Source organism: Poromitra crassiceps (genome assembly GCF_964638095.1).
Source record: "Poromitra crassiceps genome assembly, chromosome: 4".
In the NCBI taxonomy this organism is placed as follows: domain Eukaryota; kingdom Metazoa; phylum Chordata; class Actinopteri; order Beryciformes; family Melamphaidae; genus Poromitra; species Poromitra crassiceps.
The window spans coordinates 77,735,296-77,757,282 of NC_139626.1; the positions used below are offsets into that span (position 1 = coordinate 77,735,296).

A 21,987-nucleotide genomic window follows, 5' to 3' on the forward strand; every position below is an offset into this window, starting at 1 on the left:
ATGTTACACCAAACTTCATTCATAAATCTGTCAGTTTAATAATGTTGCCTTCATTGTCGGCAACGATAGGCCTACAGCCAATAAGGGGCTAATTAGGAGTCGTTAGGAGAGACAATAACAATAAGCTGCAGCTTATATCTCCATAAAAGATCCACCTTTAGCCTGCTGGAACACCTGTCAATCATTCCCTGCCTGTTGAGCGAGGTGGTGGTGTGTCTGTCTGCCTGCGCTGTGTCTGATATTAATTAAGGGACTAGTTTGTGTCTGTGTGTTTGCTTCTTACAGTGATGCAATATGATAAAAAAAAGGCAAGTAATTTCTTTAGCTTCAGCTCTTCCCTCCTCTCATAGCCTACAGTAGGATATCCTCTCTCACTGAAAATAGCCTGCCTAACGTTAAAGTGTTGGAATGTTTCCCCTTTTGACTTTTTACAACATCGTCGGATATTTCAATTAAAAACATGCTCTCCTCCTCCAACTGTCATAGTTTTGTAATATCATTCTTTATTATGTTACTTTTTGCATTCAGTTATTCAGTCCTCAGGTTGTTTTGAGTAAAGACTTTTGACTTTGGAACTTGTCTCTTGAGTCGTACATTTGGGTCCAGGTTTTGTATCTGATCGTGACAGAACAATCTGGCCCTGATGGACCCAGCCGACTTGAAGAGAGAGCTAGAGGCACAAGCTAGTGCTCTACGCCAGTTTGAGAACCAACTCGGCGCCATTTCCGGGGTGCTCCAGGAGTCATCTGCACGCCATGACAAGAACCTGGAGGCGCTTCATGATCGGATATGGCAGCTCACATTGCCCAGCCAAGGACTGGTTGGGGTACCGGTCCCAGCACCAATACCTACCAGTTCTCTAGTGCAGGCCGTGTCCAGGTCAGAACCTTGTGTTTCCCCCCCGGAGCGCTTCTCTGGTGAGTCCAGCAGCTGTCGGCCTTTTTTGACTCAATGCTCTTTGGCCTTTGAACTTCAGCCTTCCGCCTTTCCCACTGAACGCTCCAAAGTGGCCTACATCATCTCCCTGCTCACGGACCGAGCTAGGCTGTGGGGAACAGCTGAGTGGGAGAGGCAGTCCTCAGCCTGCTCCTCTGCTGAGACATTTTCAGCAGAATTGAGGAAAGTATTTGATCACACTACTTCGGCCCGGTAGGCAGCGAGGGGTCTGCTTAACAGACAGGGAGAGCGACCGGTGGCTGACTACTCCATCGAGTTCCGGACAATTGCCACTGAAAGTAAGTGGAACTCTTCCTCTTTGTATGATGCCTTTTACCATGGATTATCTGAGAAAATCAAGGATGAACTGGCCGCTCGAGAACTACCTAGCGAGCTTGACTCTCTCATTGATCTGACCATACGTATCGATAACCGTATGAGAGAGAGAAAGAGGGAGAGATTGCAGTCTGCAGTTTCCCGTGCACCGGTCCGCTTTTCTTCTGTTCCCACAGAGCCAGTGAAGCAGCTACGCGCCTTGCCCTCAAGCCCCCCTGACGACTCGGAGCCCATGCAGCTGGGAAGGGCCCACTCACTCCAGAGGAACGCCTTCAGCGTCGCCAGGAGAATCGCTGCATGTACTGCGGCCAACATGGTCACTTCGTTGTTTCCTGTCCGGTAAAAGAAAGGGCTCATCAGTAATCCGGAGGGCACTGGTGGGCCAAGCTCGACTTCCGGAATTGCCCTCTCGACCCATAACCCATGCTCAATTCCTCTTGGATGGACACACACACACCGTGTCGATATTTATCGACTCTGGGGCGGACGCCAACTTCATGGACTACCAGTTGGCTCGGCAGCTCAACATCCCGCAGACCCCCCTGGAATCCCCTCTTCCGGCCAGCGCCCTCGATGGCCACCTCCTTGCCACAGTGCACCTCAGCCTGTCAGGTAACCATCATGAGACAATATCATTTCATTTGATCCATGCCCCTCAACTCCCAGTGATTTTTGGTTATCCGTGGCTCCTTAGACACAATCCCCACATTGACTGGGCCACAGGAGTAGTTTTAGGCTGGAGTGAGCACTGTCATGCTGTCTGTTTAAGAAATGCCCTGTATCCTGAACATAACCCTCATTCTCCTTCTGAGTTTCCTGACCTGTCTAAGGTGCCTCCAACCTATCTAGAATTGAAGGAGGTGTTCAGCCGGTCCCGTGCCACAGCTCTGCCTCCTCACAGACCCTACGACTGTGCCGTAGATCTGCTCCCTAGCACCTCGCCTCCCAAGGGTCGGTTATTCTCCCTGTCAGCTCCAGAGATGCAGGCCATGGACAAGTACATCAGTGAGTCTCTGGCAGCTGGCATCATTCGCCCGTCTTCATCACCTGCAGGAGCAGGATTCTTTTTCGTAAAGAAAAAAGATAAGTCTCTGCGCCCCTGCATCGACTATCGAGGACTCAACAACATCACGGTGAAGAACAGGTACCCCCTCCCACTCATGAATTCCGCTTTTGAACAGCTCCAAGGTGCCACAGTTTTCACCAAGCTTGACCTTAGAAATGCATACCATTTGGTCCGCATTCGGGAGGGGGACGAATGGAAGACTGCATTTAACACCCCCAGTGGGCATTATGAATATTTAGTCATGCCCTTCGGACTAACAAATGCTCCCGCAGTTTTCCAAACCATGATGAATGACCTGTTCAGGGACATGCTACACAAGTTTGTCTATATTTACCTCGATGACATCCTAGTCTTTTCCAGATCTCCTGAGGAGCATGAGGGTCATGTGAGGAGGGTCCTGCACAGACTCCTGGAGAATCGCCTTTTTGTAAAGGCCGAAAAGAGTGAATTTCATGTCCCAGAGATGTAATTTCTCGGGATGGAGCTCAAGGGAGGAAGCATCGAGATGGACCTGGCCAAGGTTTGTGCGGTTGCAGAGTGGCCTCAGCCCACATCCCGTACAGGGCTTAACCGTTTCCTAGGGTTTGCCAACTTCTACAGACGATTTATCTGGAACTATAGCTCCGTGGCAGGTCCCCTTACAGCTCTTACCTCAACAAACATACCCTACTCTTGGTCTCCCGCTGCTGAAGCAGCGTTTCAGGAGCTCAAGAGACGTTTCACCAGTGGCCCCATTCTCACACACCCTGACCCCTCCAAGCAGTTTGTGGTGGAGGTAGACGCCTCAGGCATAGGGGTGGGGGCTGTCCTGTCCCAACGCTCAGCTGGGGATCAGAAGGTGCACCCCTGCGCCTTCTTCTCCCTGAAGTTGTCGCCGGCGGAGAGGAATTACTCCGTAGGAGATCGGGAACTGCTGGCAGTCGTGTTGGCCTTGAAGGAGTGGAGACACTGGTTTGGACAGATCATAAGAACTTAGTGTCACAAGTTTTGGATCGGACCCAAGTGCAGAATAACCATGAGACGAGTCAGAGCTTCAAAATCACAAAACAAAGGTTTACTTGAAACTTAAAGATCAGGTACAACCATTCTCCCTCAGGACCAAAATAACTTGACAGTGTCACACAGACATCACAGGGCTTAAATAAGAGTTCAATGTAATCAAGACAAGTTGTATCAGCCACTGCTTATTGCGATGGCACACAGCCGTGCAGGTGAGTCCGGCTCTAGGTGGCCCCCATGGCGCCCTCCAGCGGACGTCCTGGAGCACTACCTCAGGTGCTGACACTTAGAGTATCTACGCACTGCCAAAAGGGTGAGTTCCCGCCAAGCTCGTTGGGCTCTGTTCTTTGATCATTTTAACTTTACTCTCTCCTACCGCCCAGGCTCCAAGAACATCAAACCTGATGCCCTCTCCCGCCAGTTTCAGAAGGAGGAGGATTCTACGGAGATGGAACGGATCCTTCCTCCTTCCTGTCTGATTGGAGCTCTGGTCTGGGACATTGAGGGTAAGGTTAAACAGTCACACTCTGATTCGCCTGCACCCAGTAACTGTCCAGATGGCCGTCTGTTCGTCCCAGATCATCTCCGCTCTCAGGTCCTCCAGTGGGGACACTCCTCTCATCTGGCCTGTCACCCGGGAGTGCAACGCACCCTGGCTCTCCTTCGTCAGCGGTTCTGGTGGTCCTCCATGGAGGAGGACACAGGGGAGTTTGTGGCCGCTTGTCCCGTTTGCTCCCAACACAAGACCTCCCGCCAAAGTCCGGCAGGCCTCCTTCAACCCCTGTCCGTACCTCATCGTCCCTGGTCCCATATTTCGCTGGACTTTGTCACTGGCCTGCCCCCCTCCGAAGGTAACACAGTTATTCTGTCTGTGGTTGACCGCTTTTCCAAATCTGCACATTTCATTCCTCTGCCTAAGCTTCCCTCGGCCAAAGGGACAGCTGAACTGTTATTGACTCATGTGTTCCGCCTGCACGGCCTCCCCAGTGACATCGTCTCTGACCGGGGGCCACAGTTCACCTCTGCTTTCTATAAGGAGTTTTGCAGGTTGTTGGGGGCTTCGACGAGTCTGTCCTCAGGGTTCCATCCACAGTCCAACGGCCAGACTGAGCGGAAGAACCAGGACATGGAAACGGCTCTGCGGTGCGTCGCCTCACATGCTCCTTCTTCCTGGGCCAAGCAGTTGGTGTGGGTGGAATACGCCCACAACACTCTTCCCACCTCTGCCACTGGCCTGTCCCCCTTCCAGTGCGCCTGTGGCTATCAACCTCCACTCTTTCCAGAACAAGAGAAAGAGGCCAGTGTCCCCTCCGTCCAGGCGTTCATCAGACGCTGCCGCCGCACCTGGCTCAGGTCCCGCTCCGCTCTCCTCAGGACGTCTGAGAGGTATCAGAGATCGGCCAACAGGAGGCGCTCCACAGCTCCCCAGTACAGACCCGGTCAGCGAGTTTGGCTCTCCACCCGGGACATACCTCTTAAGGTGGAATCTAAAAAGATGGCTCCCAGGTTCATTGGTCCGTTCCCCATCTCCCAGGTCATTAACCCCGCGGCGGTGCGCCTGCGCCTCCCACCTACCACGAAGATTCATCCCACCTTCCACATTTCCCGCATTAAGCCAGTCAAGGTCAGCTCTTTGCAGCCCGCCCCCAGACCCCCGCCCGGCTCATTGATGGTGGGCCGGCTTATACGGTTCAGTGCCTGCTCAAGTCAAGACGTCGAGGGAGGGGGCTGCAGTATTTGGTGGACTGGGAGGGCTATGGCCCTGAGGAGCGCTCTTGGGTCCCTGCTCGCAGCATCCTGGACCCAGATCTCATCTCGACATTCCATCGTTCCCATCCTGACCAGCCCTGTGGGACGTCAGGAGCCGTCCCTTGAGGGGGGGGCTCTGTCATAGTTTTGTAATATTATTCTTTATTATGTTACTTTTTGCATTCAGTTATTCAGTCCTCATTCATTTAGTCTTATTGTTCATACTCTGTTCTAACTCTGCTGTCATTCCAGACCCAGCCACTCCCACCTGCCTGTCTTCCCTCAGTAGTTTCACCTGTGTGCCAATCATCCCCACTCACCTGCTCCTCATTCCCTAATCAGCTCCCTAGTATATCTTCATGTCCATTCCACCAGCTCTCTGCCAGATTGTAATTGCCATCCACCCAGAAACAGCTCAGCTCCATAGCATTCGGATTTTTGACCTTGTTCTGTATTTTCTGCCTCAGTTAACCTTTTGGAATCTTGCCTGTTTTGTTTGTTGGAGGTTGTTTTGAGTAAAGACTTTTGACTTTGGAACTTGTCTCTTGAGTCGTGCATTTGGGTCCAGGTTTTGTATCTGATCGTGACACCAACCATGTGCTACAGTGGCTCATTTTTCATTGTTTTTCTGAAAATAGCCTCGTTAAACTAAACTTTCCTGTATTTGGTCCGAAAGTCCAAACTATCCCAAAAATGCTTTCACACTGCAAGCGAACCACACGATGGTGCAGTTTGATCCAGACCGAGACCACCTCTTTTCATTGGACCAAGGACCGGGCGTTTGGTCCGCACCATGGTCCGGGGGAGGTTTCACGCCTGTCATTTTGGTTCGGATCAAACTGGCAAGTCAGAAAGTCTGGACCAAACGACGTAGGTGTGAAAGCGCCCTAAGAAGAAGACAATTGCTCGAGTGACATCACTGATGACATCACAACTGCCTGATGTAGTCACCTGAGTCAGCAGTTGACCTGGGCGAATCCATCTTGTGCGTGTTCTTTCTTTTTTACAATTTTTGTTACAGTACATGAAGATGCCCACAGCCCTATGTTCCAGTTTTGGCCAGTAAGGCGTTACTTAGTAACTGTAATCAGATTACAGTAAGGTGTTACTTAGTTACTGTAATCAGAATACAGTTACACATTACACTTTTGCAAATCCATGAGCGTACAGTGAGCATCATTCACACCTGCAGGAGTTAACTGTGCTCTTATTCTTTTTTTTCTCGCTCTCTTCCTACCTCGATAACCATTGTGTTTACATGCATGTTGTAAGTAAGCGGTTTTGCTGTCATAACTATGTACCGCTGTACCTAGGCTGTACCGGGAGGCTCGGCTGCAGCACTGCACTCTGCGTATTCGGTGAGGGGTTTAACGTGGAAGTATGTAAAGCTTTCAAGAGTTGAAGAACTTTCCCCTCAGTTCATTGCTTTTTATGTGTAAAAGTCCTCCGTGTCGACTTGTAGGCTGTTTTACTGCCAATAAGTTAAGCTGCAGAACAGAGGAATCATCATCACCTGTAGCCAGTCACTACAGAGGCCTTTTTCCCCTTCAACCCAAAACATCTGAAACTGTTTCTGTAAGGTACTGTCCTCTATGGATAGAAGTGATGAGTTGAGGTGGGGTGCATGTGTGTGTGTGTGTGTGTGTGTGTGTGTGTGTGTGTGTGTGTGTGTGTGTGTGTGTGTGTGTGTGTGTGTGTGGCTGTGTGTGTGTGTGTGTGTGTGTGTGTGTGTGTGTGTGTGTGTGTGTGTGTGTGTGTGTGTGTGTGTGTGTGTGTGTGTGTGTGTGGCTGTGTAGGTGTGTGGAGGTGTGGTGGGGATGGCATGCAGGTTAGTTAGCTGGGACAGTGGATGTTGAGAGAGTGGAGTATGGATGTTTGATGGCCTTGGGGAAAGGTTGGAAAATGAGTCAAATAAATCTAAACAGAATGTAACTATGGAATTTTATTTGGAAGAACAAAAACAATAAATATTTTACAACTGGAAGGTGGGTTTGTATGCTGAAACTTGCTCAATAATCATAAAGTTGGAAAAAAAATAGAAACTGTATGGGGGAACCGATCTGGCCCGCGGGCCGAATCTCTGACATCCCGGCTCTAAACCAAACATGTCTGCTCCTGGCTTGTCACTACAGCAAACTTCCTGCAACAACGCAACTCTCACGAGACTTGATCAAGCAGAAGGTATATCTGTGTAATAAAGTCATGGAATAATCTGAGGCTGTCTGTGGCAACAACAAACTCGTTTAGTCAATGTATGTTGGGCTGCTGAGGCAGGAGGAGGAGGGGCATGTGTGCAAAGCAGCTGCGTTGAAGCAATCTTGGTCAATACACCACCAATTAAATTGTGTCTTGCTCACATTAGTTACAGACACAAAAAGTTATGAAAATATGATCCAGGTTGAAAAATACCAAGATTTTCCTTGAAGGCTCTGTTGCAGCTGGTAACAAGTCTGGCTAAATAGTTAACTGGCTTTGTGAAATAGAAAATCCTGGACTTAAGCCAATTTGTCAAAAAATGACTGAGTTAGCAGCAAAGTGAAACACGACCTGATCTGGTTATTTGTTCATTTATTGAGTTTTATCATAAATTTCTCAGCAGTTTGATGATGTCACATGATGTCATCATCCTGAGTCAGTAGGTTCATGTGAATGTAGATGTGGTGTAGATGGACTTTCTATCTTAGTAGTTGAATGTGTTTCTTTGTTTTCATGAATCAAACTAAATACACACTTACATTTCCTCAGGCCTGGTTTCAGCCACTGCTCTCCATCATGGTCCACCCTGGAGGAATAAACAAAGTCAGACCAGCAGATTATCTTTGATGATGGAAACATGGACATTTAATATCCTTCAATATGAAGGAGCTCCACTCATGTCCTCCATTAAACATTATTCCTCATCTTCTCAGTGTGACAGAGAAAATGTGTGTGACTCTCAGCCTTCTAGCAGATGTTGGGTCTCCATACCTGAGAGAGTCCAGTCTCCAGTGTGGATCCTCCAGTCCAGCAGTGAGCAGTTCTCCTGAGGCTCCTGGATGATTGTAGCTCAGGTCCAGCTCTCTCAGATGGGAGGGGTTGGAGCTCAGAGCTGAGGCCAGAGAAGCACAGCCTTCCTCTGTGAGCAGACAGCCTGACAGCCTACACACACACACACACACACACACACACACACACACACACACACACACACACACACACACACACACACACACACACACACACAGCAAATCATTTTCTTCAGTGATAGTTTGTAGTGTTGGGTGGTAAAACCTGATAATTATCTGTTAAATGTTTCCTTTTTTCCAAATAAAGGAGAAGTCGGGGCGGAGGGGCACAATAAAATCGGAAGCTCGGACCCTCCACGTGGGTCCGGGGGCATGCTCCCCCGGAAGTTTTTTTTTCTTCTTTCCTCCTTTTTTTCAATCAATCAATTTAATTGGTGCACTTTGAGAGCAAAATTAAGAGGTTAGATATTTGAAGAACTACACACATACTCAATACATGCCTTTTGTAATCCCCGTTTTTATAACCCTTCAAGATCTACTTACCTTCATGTATTAATATTTAGCGTTTACCTTTTAAGATGAAAGGCAGTCAATTAATCAAATGTTTAACATAAAGAACATTTCTTTATTCTCCTCCATCTCTCCCTTCAATCCCATCTCTCTAATAGAGTACCGCAGGAATGAGTCTGGTCATGATGTTTGGTTGCACTGATGGAATAATTCCTATAGGCTAATAGGCTATCAATAAAAAAATGATAATACAATTTAAAAAGGCTGCTGAACTGAATCGACACGGTACGTGCGGGCATAGATTTCATTTATAAAAAAATACCCTATTTTGTGGTATTTTGTGGTATTTGCAGTAGTCGCATATCAGGACTAAGCTGTTGACATGTGTGTGTGTGTGTGTGTGTGTGTGTGTGTGTGTGTGTGTGTGTGTGTGTGTGTCTTCAGCCTCCACATTACATTACATTACATTACGTCATTTGGCAGACGCTTTTATCCAAAGCGACTTACAATAACACATTTTTGTAAGCAATAGAGCAATCAACTATGGAGCACAGTCTATGACAACTACAACTTCTGAAGGAACAGTGGTACAAGTTTAGGTTAGTGGTACAAGTTTAGGTTAGTAATTTTTTTTTTTTTTTTTTTTAATAAAGAAAGAGAGAGAACGAAGTTAGATCAAGAAGGGCCCAGATGGAGCCTGAAAAGGTGTGTCTTTAGTCTTTTCCGAAAGATCGGCAGTGATTCAGCCATCCTGACTGAAGGTGGAAGCTCGTTCCACCATTGAGGTGCCAGGGACGAGAAGAGTCGAGATCGGGATGAGCGACTTTTGAGCCCCCGTAGCGAAGGAGGGGCGAGGCGACCTGCACTGGTGGAAGAGCGAAGGGAGCGCTGAGAGGTTTGGAACCTGACCATAGAGTGCAGGTACAGGGGAGCTGACTGGTGTGCAGCCCTGTAGGCCAGTACCAGTGATTTGAATTTGATGCGGGCCGAGATGGGAAGCCAGTGGAGCTCCTGGAAGAGGGGAGTGACGTGAGAGAATTTGGGTTGGTTGAATACCAGACGGGCTGCAGCGTTCTGAATGAAGTGTTCAGATCGGTCGGATGTCGGTGGCAGGTAGGCCGGCCAGGAGCACGTTGCAGTAGTCCAGGCGGGAGGTGACAAGAGACTGGACCAGGAGTTGAGTCACTTCTCTTGTGAGAAAGGGACGGATTTTGCGGATGTTGTAGAGAGAGAACCTACAGGAGCGTGCTGTAGCAGCTATGTTGGCTGAGCAAGACAGCTGGTTGTCAAGGATCACCCCAAGGTTCTTAGCTGTTTGGGAGGGAAGTACAGTGGTGTTGTCAATGCAGATGGAGAGATCTGCGAGAGGACAGTCTTTTCCTGGGAGGAAGAGTAGCTCTGTCTTACCAAGGTTGAGCTTGAGGTGGTGGGCAGACATCCAGTCGCCAATGTCTTTGAGGCATGCAGAGATGCGAGCCTCGATTTGAGTGTCGGAGGGGGGGAAGGAAAGGAAAAGCTGGGTGTCATCAGCATAGCAGTAATAAGAAAAGCCATGAGAAGAGATCACATAGGCAAGAGATCTGATATAGAGAAGGAAAAGTAAGGGGACCAGGACTGAGCCCTGGGGGACACCGGTGGTAAGAGGACAGGATCTGGAGAGGGACCCTCTCCATGAGACCTGGTATGAGCGGTTCGAGAGGTAGGAAGCAAACCAGGAGAGTGCAGAACCTGAAATGCCGAGGTCAGACAGAGTGGAAAGAAGGATTTGGTGGTTGACTGTATCGAAGGCAGCAGACAGGTCAAGGAGGACAAGAACAGAGGAGAGGGATGAGGCCTTAGCAGTGTGAAGGGCCTCTGTGACAGCAAGAAGAGCTGTCTCAGTGGAGTGAGAAGCCTTGAAACCGGACTGCAGAGGGTCCAGGAGGTCATTTTGGGAGAGATAGAGAGAAAGTTGTTCGGACGCTGCTCGTTCGAGGGTTTTGGAAAGGAATGAGAGAAGAGAGACAGGTCTGTAGTTGTAAATAGCAGTAGGGTCAAGGGAGGGTTTCTTAACTCATTGAGTGCCATTGACGACAGCTGTCGTCAATGGAGACTAGTAAGGAGACTAGTAGAGACTAGAGAGTGGGGGGGGGGGGGGGGGAGGTGGAGACGTTAGTGTGCTGCACACTAGTCTGCAGACTGCAGCCAGGAATAGTGTTTATGCTAAACAGACTTTTAATGACATTAATCAATGTAGACTACATCAAGAGATAGATTTCAGAAAGTAATTCTCCACTCCATGAAAAACCTTCTATGCATTATTCAGGTGATAGCGCGGGGTGGCGATGTCCAAAAGCCATGTGGGTGATGTCCACATCGCCCAAAAGCCACCAGTCGTTGCACTAAAGTTAAACGGTGGAAAAGATGATTTTTACAAGTGGCATTCAAGTCATATCTGACTAGTTTTCAATTTATTTCTCCACAAAAGTTATGTCTCGAATATATAGCCTAATGCAGCACTCATCTTCTTGTTGCGTTTTCACGTTTCAAACTGGCAGATGGAGGAACAAAAACTATTCGACTGTCACTTGTTTACTCACCAACTTGGCTCTCTTCCAAATAATCCAGCCACGTAACTACGTCCATTCATGAAATTAAATAGCACAGGGACATTAATGGTTTGTAAAAGTGCCATGTAACTATTAATCAACTATTTATTAACTGTTTATAGGCTATAATAATCTTGTCTCGCTCACTTTCCCTCTCATCCCCACCCGCTCACTCACTCACTCCACACTCTGGACATGAGGCTGGACCTGCTAAAGTAGACCTGCTCTGTGAGCGACACAGATGTAGTACTTAGTAAGGTCCGTGTTCACAGGAGCATAACAGACATTTGGTGCTAATTAAACAGGCCATCTGAGTGAAGTCTGGATATGTTCAGGAGTTCACTGTATGTTTACAAACAGTATTTTATGATAGTGTATCTCGGACCCAAATCTGGAAATATGTTTTCTTATTAGAATGATTTTGTTCCTGAACTATCTGTATTGTTGATCAAGAGAAAACGGTGAAACTGATCAAAATAGTCATTCTACAGTCTCTAAGGCTGCATTTACACTGCAGGTCTTGATGCTCAGATCCAACCTTTTGTCTATATCTGATTTTTTTGACCTTCTGCTTACATCTACTTTTAAACGTTACCCATATCTGATACATGTGTGTTTACACTTGCTTCACTTGAAACAACCTGCATGTGTACATGAGGAATAAACTCATGATTGAGTAGCACAGACCACAGGGTGCAGCATAAGTCCCTACAGGAATATTATAGAAATATAGAGATATTCTAGGGGAACCACACAATATGCTTCCTAAACTCATTCTCAAGCACCACTGACTCACGAAGTCCAGAAATATTAAACAAATATTAAATCCTTGTGCTGATATTAAGCACGTGAAAAGAGCTGCATGGTAAACAATATCTTTCTCCTCCTCCTTTGATAGAAACGTTAATAATGAACTGAACGGGAGCATAATTCTTGTGCGGACATTATTTTACCGTGTTTCTCAAGTAGTTGATTTGTCCACCTGCTTATTGAGACTCTGATTTGCAGGAATATTTCACACAAGCGGGTTCCTTGTGAAGCAGAAAGCAAAAATAATTAGCCTATCAAATAAACAGGCTGCATCTGAGGATATTTTATTTTTATGAACCTCCAACATTTAAGAAACTGACACCTAGGAGGATATATAATCACAGAATGACCAAGCGAAAGTAAAAGAGATGATGTAGCGGAGGCACTGGTATCCTCATCTCTCCCAAATGGACCTACACTGTCACCTCTCTCTCTCATCTGTCTATCTCATCTTTTGAGTCCCATGCAGTTGCCGTATCCCTACCCATCAAGCTCAACATTGTGGTAATCTACCGCCCACCTGGTCTGCTTGGTGACTTTCTGGACGAGCTGGACACCCTCCTCTCCGTCTTTCCTGAGGATGGTACTCCACTCATCCTTCTGGGAGACTTCAACATCCAGCCAGTAACCTTACAATCTCTGTCTTTCCTTAACTTCTTCTCATCCTTTGACCTTTACCTCTCTCAATCTCCTCCTACTCACAAAGCAGGGAATGTGCTTGACCTGGTCTTCACCAGATCCTGCTCCACCTCTAATCTCACTGTGACTCCTCTTCCTGTATCCGACCACCACTTTATCACCTTCTCCCTTCCCATCCCCCTCCCCTCCTCCCACCCATCTCCCCCTCACTCTACCAACACCCGACGCAACCTAAAAACTCTCTCACCCGACTCCCTCTCTTCTACCATACTCTCCCTACTTCCCCCTCCCGAGCAATTTGCTCTCCTGTCCACCGACGAGGCTTCCACTACTCTTCTCTCCTCTCTCTCCTCCGCTCTTGATTCTCTTTGCCCACTCACCACTAAGCCTGCCCGATCTTCTCCCCCTTCTCCTTGGCTGACTGAATCTCTGCGAACTTATCGAACTGAGCTTCGGGCAGCTGAGAGAAAATGGAGAAAATCACATCTCCCTGAAGATCTCTCTTCCTACCACCTTATCCACTCAAACTTCACTGATGCTGTCTCTAAAGCAAAAACCGCCATCTTCATCTCTGAAATCCAGTCCTCTGCATCCAATCCCAGTAAACTGTTCGCCACCTTCTCCACGCTCCTCAACCCTCTCTCCCCTCCCCCTCCCTCCTCCCTCTCTGCTGATGATTTTGTAACCTTCTTTACTAAAAAGGTGGATGACATCAGCTCCTCCTTCCATCCTCTCCCGACTCCAATCCTGCTCCTCGGCCCCCTGTCCCTGGATTTCCTTCCTTCTCTTGTTTATTAGACACCTTGTTAGAAAAATATATCTTTCGGGTGCGCGGGGACCCCCCGTTCCTACTAGACTACTACTGCTATTCTCAACTACAGACCTGTCTCTCTTCTCTCATTCCTTTCCAAAACCCTCGAACGAGCAGCGTCCGAACAACTTTCTCTCTATCTCTCCCAAAATGACCTCCTGGACCCTCTGCAGTCCGGTTTCAAGGCTTCTCACTCCACTGAGACAGCTCTTCTTGCTGTCACAGAGGCCCTTCACACTGCTAAGGCCTCATCCCTCTCTTCTGTTCTTGTCCTCCTTGACCTGTCTGCTGCCTTCGATACAGTCAACCACCAAATCCTTCTTTCCACTCTGTCTGACCTCGGCATTTCAGGCTCTGCACTCTCCTGGTTTGCTTCCTACCTCTCGAACCGCTCATACCAGGTCTCATGGAGAGGGTCCCTCTCCAGATCCTGTCCTCTTACCACCGGTGTCCCCCAGGGCTCAGTCCTGGGCCCCTTACTTTTCCTTCTCTATATCAGATCTCTTGCCTATGTGATCTCTTCTCTTGGCTTTTCTTATCACTGCTATGCTGATGACACCCAGCTTTTCCTTTCCTTCCCCCCCTCTGACACTCAAATCGAGGCTCGCATCTCTGCATGCCTCAAAGACATTGGCGACTGGATGTCTGCCCACCACCTCAAGCTCAACCTTGGTAAGACCGAGCTACTCTTCCTCCCAGGAAAAGACTGCCCTCTCGCAGATCTCTCCATCTCCATTGACAACACCACTGTACTTCCCTCCCAAACAGCTAAGAACCTTGGGGTGATCCATGACAACCAGCTGTCTTGCTCTGCCAACATAGCTGCTACAGCGCGCTCCTGTAGGTTCTCTCTCTACAACATCCGCAAAATCCGTCCCTTTCTCACAAGAGAAGCGACTCAACTCCTGGTCCAGTCTCTTGTCTCCTCCCGCCTGGACTACTGCAACGTGCTCCTGGCCGGCCTACCTGCCACCGACATCCGACCGCTTCAGCTCATTCAGAACGCTGCAGCCCGTCTGATATTCAACCAACCCAAATTCTCTCACGTCACTCCCCTCTTCCAGGAGCTCCACTGGCTTTCCATCTCGGCCCGCATCAAATTCAAGACACTGGTACTGGCCTACAGGGCAGTACACCAGTCAGCTCCCCGGTACCTGCAATCCATGGTCAGGTTCCAAACCTCTCACCGCTCCCTTCGCTCCTCCACCAGTGCAGGTCGCCTCGCCCCTCCTTCGCTACGGGGGCTCAAAAGTCGCTCATCCCGATCTCGACTCTTCTCGTCCCTGGCACCTCAATGGTGGAACGAGCTTCCACCTTCGGTCAGGACAGCTGAATCACTGCCGATCTTTCGGAAAAGACTAAAGACACACCTTTTCAGGCTCCATTTGGGCCCTTCTTGATCTAACTTCGTTCTCTCTCTTTCTTAAAAAAAAAAAAAAAAAAAAACTAACCTTGTACCACTAACCTAAACTTGTACCACTGTTCCTTCAGAAGTTGTAGTTGTCATAGACTGTGCTCCATAGTTGATTGCTCTATTGCTGACAAAAAATGTGTTATTGTAAGTCGCTTTGGATAAAAGCGTCTGCCAAATGACGTAATGTAATGTAATGTAGGCTGATACTGTATTTCATATTTGGATATTTGGACTTTGGCTGTGAAACAAGTGTCCATATACCAGGTCAAATGAGCAGTCACTTTTTATTCCTCTGTTCTGTTTTATTTTTGCCTTGGTTATTTTGTTTTCTAATCTGTTCTCCTGTTTTTGTTTATGAAATGAAATGAAGCACTGAGATTTGGGGCTACCATAAAACAAATGTATTATTATTACTATTATACTTGTATTATTTCATCATGTCAAGACAGGAGATACTACTGATTTATAATTTGGATTAATGTTCCAGTTTCAATCAAACTTCCAATATTTACACCTTGTATTTCTATGTTTTAGAGGCTTGTAATTTAGATAAACTGTATTGTATTGGGTTACCCACATTCTGACTATTTGGTGATGTAGTTCAGCCACCTGGTATTTCCCTCTCCAAATATGATGACCATCAGAGTGAGCATTCTTAGCTTATAGGCTACAGTACCCATCTGACCTGAACCACTCACCCTGAAGTCCCTTCTCCACCTCCCCTTCATCTCCAAAACTCTTGAGAGGGTGGTTGCCACCCAACTCCAGTCCCACCTCGACTCAAACAACATCCACGAACCATTTCAATATGGTTTCCACCCTAATCACAGCACTGAAACAGCCCTGGTAAAAATCACTAATGACCTCCTCCGTGCAGCTGACTCTGGACTACTCACCATCCTCATCCTCCTTGACCTCTCTGCTGCTTTCGATACCATCTCCCACCCACTACTTCTGGAGCACCTGGCAAACATTGGAATCACTGGTGTTGCACTTCCCTGCTTTGCTGACAGACAAGAGTTTGTCCAACTAGGGAACCACATGTCCGGGTGTTCTGCCGTTTGACCCAGGGGTCAGTATTGGGTCCACTCCTATTCATCACCTACCTCCTCCCCCTGGGTAAAATCCTCCGTCACCATGGTGTCCAGTTTCACTGCTACGCCGATGATACCCAGGTCTATATCTCCACCAAACCCACCACCGCTCTTCCTCCCATCTCCCTCACCGCCTGCCTCCAGGACATCAGGAGCTGGATGAGCAGGAACTTCCTGAAGTTAAACGCCAGTAAAACCGAGGCCCTGCTCATCGGCTCCAAAAACATCCTCTCCAAAGCTCAAAACACCACTGCCCAAAACATCATCATTGGCAGCTTCCCTGTTCCCTTCTCCACCCAAGCCAAGAGCCTCCATGACATTCTGGACAGCACCCTTTCCTTTGTACCCCAAATAAGAAACATCACCCGGTCTGCTTTCTTCCACATCCACAACATCTCCAGACTCCGCCCATCCCTGTCCCAACACAGCACCAAAGTCCTCATCCACACATTTGTTACATCCCAGATTTCTCTTCTCTCTGGCCTACCCACCAAATTGCTCAACAGACTCCAAATGCCTGGATCATCACCCACACTAAATCATCTGACCACATCACCCCTGTCCTCATTCAACTCCACTAGCTCCCCATTCACTACCGGATTGATTACAAAAACCTTCTGCTCACTTACAAAGGCCTACACAACCTAGCCCCCACCTATCTCTCTGACCTCCAGGAATACACCCCTTCCCGCTCCCTACACTCTTCCTCAGCTGGCCTCCTGACCGTCCTCTCACCTCAGTACCATGGCTGCTAGGGCCTTCAGCTGCTCTGCACCCAGACTCTGGAACTCCTTGCAGTCTGACTCCATCACCACATTCAAATCCCACCTCAAAAGCCACCTGTCCAAATTGGCCTACTCACTTTAATCATATACAGTACATAATCTATGTTATTCGCCTGCCGTGTGTATCTCCTGTCTTTTCTTTTATCTCCGTCCGTCGTATTATAATGCTGCTGGTGTTTGCAATGCTTGTTTTTATGTATGATATTTTAGAATGTTATGTCTCTTCTATGCACTGTACAATGACATTGGGTGTTTTCAAAGGTGTCACCAAATAAAATGTATTATTATTAGTAGTAGTAGTATTCTGCCACTTATCCCCCATTCGGAATGACCTAATTTGACTGTTTCAGAGAAGAGGTAGTAGGCCTAAAGGAATCTCATTTGCAATAGAACTGTACCAGATATCTCCATACAACTCCTCGTTAGTGTTCAATAGCACCCTAGACAATTCAGTAATGGTATATTTTTTAAGGATTTCTGTTTTTCTGATAAATGAGAGAAAAGTGATGGAGTCCTATGTTTCTATCACCACAAAGTACAATTTCCGTCTAAACTAAAGCTATGTTTACAGGACTATAATTCATGATCTTTTTAGGTAAATCATTTTCGGACAATTTGGCGATGTAGGACAGCCACCTGATTCATACCTCAGCATATCTGATTAGGAAAAGAGTGAGTATTCTCAAGTTATGGACTTTTTGGTCACCTTTCCCCTATTCGGACTGGCCTAATTTGGCTCTTTTTCAGGGCTTGGGGTAGGCCTAGTTCTAAAGAACAGCCAAAAAAACTTTTTTCCCCCCAAATAAAATTTGACAACAATCAATTTCATTAATGGGAGACCCTAAAGATAAGAAAAATCATTGTTGTGTTTTGTTCTACCTCGGGTATGGGTATCTCAACATCTGAGGGCCCTTTCTGCTAGACTACTAGTTCAAACCATAATCACAATTTTCTGCCAAATCTCATCTCTGCCGCAGCCCGCTGCTCAGGGCTCAGACAAAATATACCGCATGGTATTGTGGGACTAGTAGTTTATAACATGAGGCTGCAAATGGTGATCTCGCGCGATCTCACACAAGTTATGTGACGATCTCGCGACATTACAGCTGCGTCACAAGCTTGTAGTCCCTGACGCAAAAATACGTGGCAGGTGATTGGATGAGCTATAGCTCTCGCTGTCGTCACACGCTGATTTCAGGCCACTATGAAAAACTGCGGGAAACAAGAAACAAACAAACACACACGCAATTTGGAGCGGATTTGGACGTACAATACAAAACGAGTCGGTGTTATCAGCAGGTAAGGTAATGTCACTTTGTCGGTCAACAGTTTGTGATTAACGTTAGCGTTAGGTCCGAGTTCAGTCAGTGGTTGTTTCAGCGTTGTGCTTGAACCGAAACTTTGCCAACCTAGCTAGCACATGTAATCATTGTAGCCTAGTAAGCGCCAGCTCATGCTCAGTATGAGCGAGAAGCGCTAGCGCACCGTGCTATTAGCACGGAAGCTAACGCTAGTTTTAGTCGCAAGCTACATGTCTGTGCATGCCCCAGGACGGAGCTGGCGGTCTAGACAGAGTTGGCTAATGTTAGTTGATGCTTAGCTGTGTAACTTAAGGACCAGTGATTGAAAATGTAATGTTTAATTTTGAATGCCATTGTTTCTGCAAAAATGGAGGCAACGCACAAAAAAGCTAACGTTAGGCCGATTCCCACACTGGCCTCCATGTTGTGATTTCTCGCATGTTTTCACGTGTTGACATCATGGTTTTTACATGACATGTCAGACTCACTGAGACGTCACAGTGTGCGTTTTCTTCACTTTGACGAGTTTTGGTGATCTGGTAATTCATTGTAGTCTCTTCTTGACAAATAAAAAGTGTTGCAGTAAGAGTGTTACTGCATTAGTCCAGTGGTTCTCAATGTGGGGTCCGGGGATGACCAGGGGTCCTTGAAGGGATTCCAGGTGGTACCCCGCAAATTTATGAATTATTAAATTATTACCATTCTTTAATTTACGAGAAGTTTAACACAATTAGCCTAGATAGATAGATACTAGTAAAATAATAACTCGTGATAGTTCCAGTGTAACTGTTAAACTCTTAACGCCCTATACCTACCTAGGCTACAGATAGTGATGGAATTCTGCACAAAATAATATCTAGCAAAATATTCTCAAATTTGGGTGCAAGAGACACAATTTCATCTCAAATCTGGATTGGTGGCTCTAAAGTGGACTAGGGATCCTTGATATAAAAATGGTTGAGAATCACTATTTAATTACCCTGATGTAAGTTAACAGAGTTTTGTCTGAAAGGCATTTTAGAAAATGTATTCTTCTTGTTACATTTACAGAATGGAAAAAAGGAAAACCTCAAACAGACCAAAATGTCCCTCCAAGAAAGTACGCGATCAGCACAAGTCCCCGGCAGAACCTCCCCCAAAAGAGCAAACTGGTGAGTTTTGGGATTTGTGTGTGTGTGTGTGTGTGTGTGTGTGTGTGTGTGTGTGTGTGTGTGTGTGTGTGTGTGTGTGTGTGAGTGAGAGTGTGACAGGGATGGGACTAGTATGGGAGGAAAAGCTCATTCAGTAAAAAAAGATGTATAGGCAGAATAACAATACAATACAAGGCGATACAATATTAATTTACGGTACTTGTAATGTAATATCACAACAAAATGTTTTAAGTCAGTCTTATATACAGGTTTTACAGTAATTTTATTAAAACTAAATAAATGATGCAGTGAATCAAAATCACTACTTACATTCAATGGGAGTGCTCTTATGGATCCTTGAAAAGTCTTGGGAAAGTTTTGCAATTTTAACTATGGAGATCTGTGGGAAAATAAATAAAAAACTGACCAGTTGCTTCCAATTTTCCCTCTCAGGACTTTATGCTTTTGTCAGGTTTGAGGATGGATACACTGCGAAACTCTTCGACCCATCAGAAATTCTGGGCCAAGATGACAATCCTGCCCAGCTGCAAGATCTTAGGTCAGGACAAAGCATTCTAGCCAAGTGGTCCGATGGGAAATTTTATACCGCCACTGTTGAATACGTTGCACCTTCCGACCAGGGAAAAGCAAAGGGCTGTCCAACTCAACCAAAGCAAACAGCACAAGAATCTTATTTAGAGTTGCTCAAAGCTACCTCACCAAATGCAGGATCTTCAGGTTCTGACACACTAATAATTGAGAGGAGCCCACTCTCGGAATATGGTGTAGAATGCAGTGCTGAATCAGAATCAGCCGATGTGGGCAATGCAGCCGGCCCCCCACTCAACGGCGGCAACACCATTGTCCCATCTTCCAATAATGGCAACGGAGCCAGTCCACCACCCAACGCCAGCAGCACCATTGTCCCATCTTCCAATGATGGCAACGGAGCCAGTCCACCACCCAGTGGTGGCAACACTGTTGTCCCATTGTCCGATGGGGGCAACACAGCCGGCCTACGTTCTTACTGGAGCAACACTGCTGGTCTGTCGTCTGACAGGTGCAACACAGCTGGCCCACTTCCTTACTGGGGCATCACCACTGGCACACTACCAGACTACTGGGGCCCACCACCCTACTGCGGCAACGCATCTGGCCAACCACCACCACCATACTGGGGCAACGCAGCTGGCCAAGCACCACCATACTTGGGCAAAGGAGCAGGACAACCTCCACCATACTGGGGCAACGCAGCTGGCCAAGCACCACCATACTGGGGCACTGCAGCGGTCCAACAACCACCATACTGGAGCAACGCAGCCGGTGCACCGCCTGGTGATGGAGACACGGTCAGTTCACCACTCCAGAGGGGCAATGCAGCTGGCTCACCACCTGACAATGGAGACATGGTCAGTTCACAACTCCAGAGGGGCAACGCAGCTGGCTCAGCACCTGGCGGCAGGGGCGCGGCCAGCCCACCGAACAATGTGACCGGCTCATCATCTGACGAGGTTAACGCAGCCTCCTCACCACCCTACAGGTTGGTCTTTCTGAATGTGTCCTAAACTGGTTCTGAATGTACATTACAGGGAATAAATGTTTCATCTTTCTTGGAGATCATGTGTTAGAGAAACATGATCTCTCTTTTGGTGTTGCACAAGGAAGCTGTCTCCTGCTTTTCTCACTATACATGCTTCCATTAGGTGATATTATCAGAGAACATAATGTCGATTTCCATAGCTATGCTCATACACAACTACACATTTTAGTAGAGCCAAATCATGTAAAGGCACAAGTTTTAATTCCCATAAACAAGGTGACGAGGGCAGCATTATTTCATCTTAGAAATTGGATCGATATGCAATAATAAAAAATAAAAAAAAAGCCTGTAAGATTCACATTAATCTGTGGATGGTGAGGTTTTTGATATGTGATATGTTGTATGATACTCGTCTGCAGTGAGATCTAACGTTAATATCAGAGCAGACTCAGGAAGCACATGGGAAAACAAAATTGAAACATATGGGTTGAGTTCACTTAGTGTGCATTTGTTGTCTTGTTTTATATTTTTATGTCTTGTCTGCCTTAATGTAAAGCACTCTGAGCTGCTTGTTGTGTATGAAATGTGTTGTTGTTAATTACTACAGGGGAAATGCGGCCAGCTCAGCATCCGACGAGGACAATGTAGCCGGCCCACCACCCTACAGGAGCAATGCAGCCCCTGGACAGCAGGCAGCAACTGGAGGGAGACCATGTGATGGATGTAGGAAGATGGACGAAGCCATCTCAAGAATAGGTAAGTAATGTAAGATGTCAAACGTAATTCTTTTGCCCACCAAGTCTGTATTTTCGTCCGAAATTGTCACGCGTTTAAAAATAAATACGACCTCATGTTGTCAGGTTTACACACTGACTCCAAAACTTTCGTCTGTCATTAAAGTTCGATTTAAGGTTCAATTTTCTGCATTTTTTTTGCATCAGTCAAAAGCCTTTTGCGAGCTGTTTGATCCGTCTGTGTTTTGTCGGAGAGAGAAAGCAGAGTGACCGAGGCTGGAGTCCATTCTGAGCGGCTCGCACCACCTCACTGGCCCCTCTCTGCTCCCTCTCCCTGGGGAGCGGTGCTGCAGCACCCAGCTACAGCACACCACAGCCGGCTAAGCGAGGTGAAGTTGAGCATTGATCACTGGCGCCGGAACAAGGGGGACATGGGGACATTTTGTCCCCCTTAAAATTTGGTCCCCCTAAATTTTTTTTTTTTTTTTTTTTTTAATCTGAGGGGGCAACTGCCCCTGACGCTTAGAGCCCACTTTACAC

The 21,987-nt window shown here is 47.1% G+C and overlaps 1 protein-coding gene across 1 annotated transcript in view; it reads right to left on the reverse strand.

Annotated features, from left to right (window-relative positions):
• Nucleotides 1-21,987, reverse strand: part of LOC310775956 (NACHT, LRR and PYD domains-containing protein 3-like) — a 55,942-nt gene that overhangs the window by 5,981 nt on the left and 27,974 nt on the right. The window contains exons 11-12 of the mRNA XM_083636078.1: nt 8,054-8,224; nt 7,822-7,868 (exon numbers count right to left, since the gene is read on the reverse strand). Of these exons, the coding sequence (XP_083492204.1) occupies nt 7,822-7,868; nt 8,054-8,224 (218 nt within the window). The remainder of the gene's footprint in view (nt 1-7,821; nt 7,869-8,053; nt 8,225-21,987) is intronic.